Source organism: Mustela putorius, unplaced genomic scaffold (assembly GCF_011764305.1).
Source record: "Mustela putorius furo isolate JIRA1106 unplaced genomic scaffold, ASM1176430v1.1 tig00003853_pilon_pilon_pilon, whole genome shotgun sequence".
Classification (NCBI taxonomy): domain Eukaryota; kingdom Metazoa; phylum Chordata; class Mammalia; order Carnivora; family Mustelidae; genus Mustela; species Mustela putorius.
The window spans coordinates 20,354,998-20,364,383 of NW_025422005.1; the positions used below are offsets into that span (position 1 = coordinate 20,354,998).

General features: G+C 39.7%; 1 protein-coding gene across 1 annotated transcript in view; it reads left to right on the top strand.

Annotated features, from left to right (window-relative positions):
- STX12 (syntaxin 12) overlaps positions 1 to 2,942 on the top strand; it is a 39,348-nt gene extending 36,406 nt beyond the window's left edge. Inside the window, exon 9 of the mRNA XM_004741045.3 lies at positions 926 to 2,942. Within this exon, the coding sequence (XP_004741102.1) occupies positions 926 to 1,018 (93 nt within the window). The 3' untranslated portion in view covers positions 1,019 to 2,942. The remainder of the gene's footprint in view (positions 1 to 925) is intronic.
- Positions 2,943 to 9,386: the final 6,444 nt, after the last annotated feature.

Consider the following 9,386-nt stretch of genomic DNA (forward strand, 5'->3'; position numbering starts at 1 on the left):
AAAGAGATGTTTATAATAACAACAATTTTATGCTAAAATAGTAAGTGAGAAAAATGTCAAACATCATACAGTGTGATCCCAATTCTGTCAGATAACAATATGCATAGATAAAATATCATGAGAAAATACAATAAAAATGTCAGCAATTTTGGGGCGCCTGGGTGGCTCAGTGGGTTAAAGTCTCTGCCTTCAGCTCAGGTCATGATCCCAGAGTCCTGGGATCAAGCCCCGCATGGGGCTCTCTGCTCCGTGGAGAACCTGCTTCCTCCTCTCTCTTCCTGCCTGCCTCTCTGCCTACTTGTGATCTGTCTGTCAAATAAATAAATAAAATCTTTAAAAAAAAAAAAAAGTCAGCAATTTTATCTGTAGGTAATTATTTTCTTTGTATTTTTTAAGATGAACACAGAATTTTATAATTGGTATAAAACCTTTATTAAAATACATATGCACAATGGGGTGCCTGGGTGGCTCAGTGGGTTAAAGCCTCTGCCTTTGGCTCTGGTCATGATCCTGGGGTCCTGGGATTGAGCCTGACATCAGGCTCTCTGCCTGGCAGGGAGCCTGCTTCCTCCTCTCTCTCTGCCTGCCTCTCTGCCTACTTGTGATCTCTGTCTGTCAAATAAATAAATAAAATATTTAAAAAAAAACATATGCACAAATAACTTATTTATTACAAATAATGCCTAGCAGCATAGGTATAAACAATCCCTTTGCAGAAATGTATTAGGGGATCTGGAATTAAAACTGGCACTACTGCCTCGTGCTGGTAACTGTTGAGATTTGGGGAAGATCTCTGAATATTCAAGCGCCGATAGAGTTAATGCTGGATTATGAGGTGGCAGATTTATGAACCACTCTTGAAGTCTCAGATAGCAAAAATTTTACTTGTCTCATGAGTGTCTTCTTTATATATTTTTCTCCTCAGAAAAAATCTCGCAAGAAGATCTGTATCCTGGTGCTTGTCCTGTCTGTGATTATCGTAATCTTGGTACTTATTATCTGGCGAATTTATAAATGAAGTGATTGCCTCCGAGCCACCTTCTGCTGAGCTGTTTTCAAGGGCACCTGCTTCCTGGAGTCTTGCCAGAACAAACTGATCACAAGAAGAGAGCATACACCAGAATGTCCTGTAATAATTTAGTTAGAAAATAACTACTAACTAGTCCTTTGGAATTAGTGACCCGTGGAGACAGTATTTATCAACTTATGTATACATTTTATTGATTTCTCAAATTAGTAATTAATTTATGTGGATTTTGCTTTCTCTTGTATTCTGATTGCCCTTCATCTCCAAGTGTTTACTGAAAATTCCATTCTAGATATTCTTCTTTTGACAGGTGACACTACAGTCTTGTAATATTGTCATTTTATGTGTATACTGGATTCACCTTTTTCTAGCCACTGAGATAGAATTACTTTCTGACAGCCAGCACATTTGTCAGAAACCATATAATAAGCTGATACTTTTTGTTATTTAACATTTTAATTTGAATTTCGAAGAAGCCTATTCTCTATCTGCTTTGAAAGATTTTGGCAACGTATTTAACGAGAAAGTAAAAAAAAAGGCACATTTGATCCCAATTAAAAGTATCTATTTGAGCTGGCCAGTCGTCAAGGTAACCGTTAATGGGGTTTGAAGTTTACCTTATTATCTGCTAGTGTCAGCCATGGCCGTTCATCTGCACACACACTAAACCATCTTGTTCACTTTTTTAAGAGGTTAATTTAATTTAACATTATGCTCTCTGGGGTCCCTCTCCCCCTGTCTGTATAGAAAGGGAGAATTAGACAAAGCATGCTTTTGGAAAGCAAATAGGAACTGTTTGGAATGATTTAAACTTTTTGTTGTTGTTCACTTGTGGTTCTACATTCCTGGTGAATGATGAATATTGCTGTCAAAAGGCTGCCCCTTCCCCATAAGGGTTGCTGGGCATTTGATGGCAGGAAGATTTTAAAAGCTAGACTTGAAGTTGGTTTAAAATTTAGTTCTGTGAACCTGTGATAAAGCGAAGAAAAGGTTCATTTTTGTAAATACTGATGGTTTGGAATAGTGATGTTAGACTTATCCTAATTTATGAACAAGAGATTAATCTCCATGCATAGTTTTAGACAAAAAAAAAGTTTCAATAAAAGATTGCTGTCTTGTAATAGAAATGTTGTCCACTTCCCTTTTTCACACAGGTCTAGAGCCGTTAAAGGGAATATAATTTCTGTCGGCTCACACATAAGTGTGAATTGGGCCAATGATTTCAGTTCATCCTTTAGTGAATTAGAGGACTGGGCTGCCCTGGATATATTTATGTTAATTTCTTCCACTCTGTTTAGTGTTAATCTCCTTTTTACCAAACTAATGTGAATAGTAGGGAAACAAGGGCCCAGATGCCCAAGTTTCTTTGTACTCTTGCACCATTCCACTCCTTAATATAAATAAACATTTTAAAAGCTTTTGTAGTAAGTTTTAATGAGTTAACTTGTGGTAGCTATTAGGTAATTTGCTATCCTGAGAAAAATTGAACCTGGCAAGAAGACTAGAGGTCAGTTGATTGGTTTGGGGGGTGGAATAAAGGCTGCTGCTGCCCTCTCCTTGAAAAACAGGATGACACCCTATTGGGGTGTCACAGTGGCCCAAGAAGCAGCTTCGGGGTTCATTCCTTGGTTCCACAATCATGGCCCCTTCAGCTCCAAAATTACGGCTGGACTTGGATACATCATTTGTAACATTTCAGACAAAAAAATTCCTGATTGTGAAAAATGGTTTTCAGTTTGGGTTAAATGAAGCTATTCATAGTTCTGTTCTATAATACTGTGTAATCCAGCAGTGGTGGTGGTAATAGTGATTGTGGGTAGCAAATTTGACCTTGGCTTAGAATTCGAGTGGCCTGGAGTTTAGGGTAGTTGCCATGAGGTTCTGCTAGATGATCTTAATAAACCTGTTCACAGAATCCTCCTTATCTGTGCTTTGTTTGTCTTTGGGGGGAAGGGGGCACCATGGTCTAGGACAGTGGTTTTTAACCATGGCTTCACATTAGAAACTAAAAAAAATACTGATACCTCAGTGCCCCGCCACAAGATTTTCATTCAGTTAGTCTGGAGTATAGACTGGGCATTTAAAAGCTCTAGATAATTCTCATGTATAACCATGGTTGAGAGCCATTAGTTTGGTCAAAAGCCATACTGGAGCACAGAAGGCTGAAGAATCTTGGCTCTGCCATTAACATGCCATAGGTATTTGGATAAGTCATTTAACCTATGGGCCCTAAGTTTTCCCAGTAACTCTCTTCTAGCTATAACATTTTTTTTTTTAAGATTTTATTTACTTGTTTGACAGAGAGATCACAAGTAGGCTGAGAGGCAGGCAGAGAGAGATGGGGAGGCAGGCTCCCCTCCGAGCAGAAATCCTGATGCGGGGCTCAATCCCAGGTGGAGGCAGAGACTTAACCCACTGAGCCACCCAGGGGCTCCTCTATAACATTTTCTGGTTATAAGGATCCACAGGGGTTTGGTCTGAGCATACGGATTCTGTTTGCCTTGATATTTCTTTCCTTTTCTCTTCCCCTTTTTCCTTCCTCTACAGAATGTTCTGGAAGCACTAAGCAGATCTACCATTCTTTTCAAGTAAATTAAAACTATAGTACTATATAGGGTAAAGTAGAAATGTCATTGTGGGCCTTTCCTCTGGGAATGTTCTAGAACAAGAATTTGTAGCTGCTAAACTGATACTCACAGGGCAGGTTTTGTCTTACCTGCTAAGGGGTGGTGATACACACTGCCTTATACTATTGGGCAACAATATCAAATTGGAATTACCATTGTATCAGTGCAAAGTTAAACACCCTAAGCCGCCTCCATTCATTTTTTTAATTGAAGTATAACTGGCATACAGTATTACATAGTTTCAGGTATACAACATAGTGATTTGATATCTATATACAATATGAAATGGTCACCACAGAAGTCTTGTCACCATCTGTCACCAAATTTTTTACATTATTGATGATATTACCTATGCTGTTACATAATATCCCCATGAGTTATTTTATAACTGGAAGTCTGTACCTCTGAATCCCGTATTTTGCCTGCCGCCAACCCCTCCCCACTCTGGTAACCAGTAGTTTGTCTCCTGTATATAGGAGTCTGTTTCTGTTTTATTTTCTTTGTGCATTTGTTTTGTTTTCTAGATTCCATATAATTGAAATCATATGGCACTTGTCTTTTCTGTCCTATTTTATCTAGCATAATACCCTCTAGGTCTATCTATGTTGTTGCAAATAACAGTATTTCTTTGTTTTTATGGCTGAGAAATATTATATATATATCCCATTTTCTTCATCTGTTCATCTCTCTGGACACTTGGTTTGCTTCCATGCCTTGACTATTGTAAATAATGCAGTGAACATTGGAGTGCATACGTCTTTTTGAATTAGTATTTCCATTTTCTTCAGATAAATACCCAGAAGTGGGATTGCTGGATCATGTGGTAGTTCTATTTTTTTTTCTGTTTTCAATTTTTCAAGGAAACTCCATACTGTTTTCCATAGAGGCTCTACCAATTTACATTTCACCAACAGTGCACAAGTGTTCCCATTTCTCCACATTCTCACCAACACTTGTTATTTCTTGTCTTTTTGATACTGGCCATTCTGACATCTGTGAGGTGCTATCTCACTGTGGTTTTGCTTTATATTTCCCTGATGATGAGTGACATTGAGTTTCTTTTCATGTGTCTATTGGCCATCTGGATGTCTTGGAAAAATGTCTACTCAGGTCCTCTGCCAATTTTTTAATTGAATTTTTGTATTGAGTTGTATGAGTTCTTTATATATTTTGGAAGTTAACTCCTTATTGGATATATCATTAGCAAATATCTTCTCTCATTCAGTAAGTTGCCTTTCCATTTTATTGATGGTTTCCTTCACTGAACAAAAGCCTTTTAGTTCGATATAGTGCCATTTGTTTATTTTTGCTTTTGTTGTCTTTGCCTGAAAAGACAGATCCAAAAAAACTATTGCTAAGGTCAATGTCAAAAAGCTTCCTGTTTTCTTCTAGGAGTTTTATGGTTTCAGGTCTTATATTTAAGTCCTTAACCACTTTGGCTTAGTGTGTGTGTGTGTGTGTATGTGTTTATAAATTTTTTAAAAGATTTTATTTATTTATTTGGCAGACAGATCACAAGCAGGCAGAGAGAGAGAGAGAGGAGGAAGCAGGCTCCCTGCCGAGCAGAGAGCCCGATGCGGGACTCGATCCCAGGCTCCTGGGATCATGACCTGAGCCAAAGGCAGTGGCTTTAACCCACTGAGCCACCCAGGCGCCCCTAGTGTGTGTGTTTTTTTTTTTTTTTTTTTTTTTTTTCATTTGCAACATGGACTTTTTTTTTTAATATTGTAGTTTTATTTTTCTTTAGTGTTCCAAGATTCATTGTTTATGCACCGCACCCAGTGCTTCATGCAATATGTGCCCTCCTTAATACCCATCACCAGCCTTACCCAACCCCCAACACCTCTCCCCTCCAAAACCCTCAGTTTGTTTCTCAGAGTACACAGTCTGTAACTTAAAAGAGTGGTTCAGTTTCATTGTTTTGTATATAGCTGTCCAGTTTTGCCTACATTTATTTTTTTTAATATTTTATTTATTTATTTGACAGAGATCACAAGTAGGCAGAGAGGCAGGCAGAGGAAGAGGAAGAAGCAGGTTCCCTGATGAGCAGAGAGCCCGACGTGGGGCTCGATCCCAGGACCCTGGGATCATGACCCAAGCAGAAGGCAGAGGCTTTAACCCACTGAGCCACCCAGGTGCCCCTTGCCTACATTTATTGAAGAGACTCTTTTCCCCTACTATATATTCTTGCCTCTTTTTGCCATAGATTAACCATATGAGAGTTAGTTTATCTTTGGGCTCTCTACTCTGTTACATTGATCCATGTGTCTATTTTTGTGCCAGTAACATACTATTTCACTTACTATAGCTTTGTAGTATAGTTTGGAATCTAGGAGTATGATATTTCCAACTTTGTTCTTTTTGTTCTTAAAACTCCGTTCTTTTTTATGGGTGCGTGGCTGGCTCAGTTGGTGGACTGCGTGACTCTTGACCTTGGGCTCATGAGTTTGAGCCCCATACTGAGTGTAGAGATTATTTAAAAATAAAGTCTTTTAGAAAATCCAAACAACTTCATTCTTTTTTTTTTTCTTTTTTTAAGATTTTATTTATTTATTTGACACAGAGAGAGAGAGATCACAGTTAGGCAGAGAGGGAGGCAAAGAGGGAAGCAGGCTCCCCACTGAGCAGAGAGCCCAGATGAGCCCCGCTAAGCAGAGAGCCCTTACTGCTTCCAGAACATTCTGGCCCTATCCCAGGACACTGAGATCATGACCTGAACTAAAGGCAGAGGCTTAACCCACTGAGCCACCCAGGCGCCCCTCTTTTTTTTTTTTTCTTTTTTTTTCCCCCTTCCTATTCAGAGGTTATCCTTAGTCACAGGAATGAAGCCTTTGCTTTTGATCGCTAAATGCAGACCAAAACCCAACTCAGATTTCATTCAATCCTATTTCCTCAACTAGGAATCACCCGCTTCTCCCTGCTTTTCTAAACATGTTAAGTGTATCCCTACATTTCATGGGATTTTTCAGTACTGTTTTTCAGTGCTATGAAATACAACTATTTTAGACTCTCCATTTAACCAGGGTATAGTGTGAAGGATTTTTATACCCAATCCCAGATCATACTCACAGGCCGTTTGAGTAATTCATTTTGATATTTATCCAAAATGGAATTTGATTGACAATGTGGCACTTGATTTTTAAGGGATAAACTTGAAATAATAGAATTTTTAATGTTGGACTCTGATTATGGACCGAGTTTTTACCAGTCCATGATGAGAAAAATGATGTAATGGGCTTTTTATTTTTATTTGAGAGAGCACAAGCCAGGGTAACTGCAGAGGGAGACGGAGAAGCAGGCTGCTTGCTGAGTAGGGAGCCCAACACAGAGCTCCAGGGGATCATGACCTGAGCTGAAAGCAAAAGCTTAGCCAACTGAGCCACCCAGGTGCTTTTTAAAAAGTACCATCTTTGGGACGCCTGGGTGGCTCAGTTGGTTAAGCAGCTGCCTTCAGCTCAGGTCATGATCCCAGGGTCCTGGGATCGAGTCCCACATCGGGTTCCTTGCTTGGCAGGGAGCCTGCTTCTCCCTCTGCCTATGCCTGCCTCTCTGTCTGCCTGTGCTCGCTCATTCTCTCTCCCTCTGTCTCTGACAAATAAATAAATAAATAAATCAGATCTTTAAAAAAAAAAAAAAAAGTACCATCTTTGAGTCTGAGATAATGACCTTCCAACTTTTTTTAATTTTTTATTATTTTTTAAAGATTTTATTTATTTATTTATTTGACAGACAGAGATCACAAGTAGGCAGAGGCAGACAGAGAGAGAGGAAGGGAAGCAGGCTCCCCGCTGAGCAGAGAGCCTGATGCGGGGCTCGATCCCAGGACCCCGAGACCGTGACCTGAGCTGAAGGCAGAGGCTTAACCCACTGAGCCACCCAGGCGCCCCACCACCTTTAAAAAAAAAAAAAAAGATTTTATTCATTTATTTGACAGAGAGAAAAATCATAAGTAGGTAGAGAGAGGGGCGGGGAAGCAGGCTCCCCACTGAGCAGAGAGCCCAGTGTGGGGCTTGATCCCAGGACTCTGAGATCATGACCTGAGGTAGAGGCAGAGGCTTAACCCACTGAGCCACCCAGGCACCCCAACCTTCCACCTTTTTAAAAAGGATATTTCAAAACTATAAAAATAGGTGATGTCAGTTGGAAGTCTTCATTTTTAAATCTTCTTAGGTGACAAAAGTTGAGATCCCTGTATTACTTTTTCCCCCTGGTCCATGACATCTCTAATGTCTGTGAGACACTCATGTAGACTAGCCCCATCACTTTACAACTGAAGAAGCTGAGGCTGGGAATGGCAGCCTAATACAGGAATTTAAAGCTACAGGAAGTGTTCTACGTGTGCATGGTCATTTGTGGGATAACATTTGAATCCTTACTACCTTATTATGCTAAATGCAAATTTTTTTGTGTATTTCTTGTCTCCTTTTTATGGATTAGGAAACTGAAGCATAGTAAACTGCAGTATTGTCTGCCCGTGGGCACACAATTTAGGAATGACAGAGCCAGGATTTGATCTCAAGCACTCAGACTTAAAACCACACTTGAGACACTCTACACTGTCTTTTGCTCACCTCCTCTTTCATGTAGCAGTCTCTAAAAATCTGGAGTAGTGGCAATTTCTGCCCATCTTTTCTTTGGTCAGCACCTTGTGAAAAACTTTTCATTCACCACCCTGCTAAATGAAGCCTCTGCTTTGTAGTATCTATTCACAGAGAAACTTTTGGTGTCTCCAGTCGTTCACTCATAAATCAAAAAGGTTTTAAGAAAGTTTTCTGACATCAATATACTCCTAATGTCATTAGGTTCTATTCTAAGGTGGTCTCAAAGTTGAAAAAATTAACCTTAGTTGAGACACCAGATCCCAAGGCAGCTGGCCCATCAGTCTTTCCAATTCAGGGACTGCTGCCTTTCAGTTTGCTGATCTATACTGACATCATTGGCGCCCAAACAAAGAGCATTTTGCTTTATAAGGCCTAGGTAAATGTAAGGTGCCATTACATCAGAAGCCAGTATGACTATCAGCTGTGCTGGAAACAAGAAGCATGGCCAAGGAGTAAAGAATCATAAGGGTAAGAATGTAGCTTTAGGTTTCTTGGATGTATGGTCAGCACTAGAAGGGATCAAATAATGGACCACACACAGAAGCTGAGAAATTGAAAGGCAAAGTTGACATTTGTTATCAGGTCACTGTTAGCTAGAAATGGTTTCAACACCACCTTATGCCTGAAAAGGGCATGGACACTTGAAGACCTGGACAATCTCTGTAGATAAAAGTACATTGTTCTTTTCTGTTACACTCAAAATACTTGAGAATAATTCCTTCTCAGGAATCACGTACTCATGCTCAAAGGAGGGTGTTTCCTCAGAATTTGTATTTTCCCTATCAGCCTGGTCTTTAGTATCCTATGTTTGGAAACGAGGATATTAACAGGTCATTTGATAAGTGTTCCAATCAGTTAGCATCCTTGCCGGATAAGTTTACTCTGCTTCTGAAGGCCAGAGGAAAAGGTGATTCTCCTGCTTGCCTAAGAGTTGGTAATTTAAAAATCCGACTTAATATTATGCTGCAGTTAAGTTTAGATGCCTTGGAAATGTCAAAAGAGCAAACACCAGGCTGATGTCTGATTTAAAAAAATCTAAAGCACCAGCAGCAGGGAATGAAGAAAAGAAGTAACCCCACTACAGCGATAACTTGCTATGCAGGGCCTGTTTTAGTGAACAATAATTTTGCA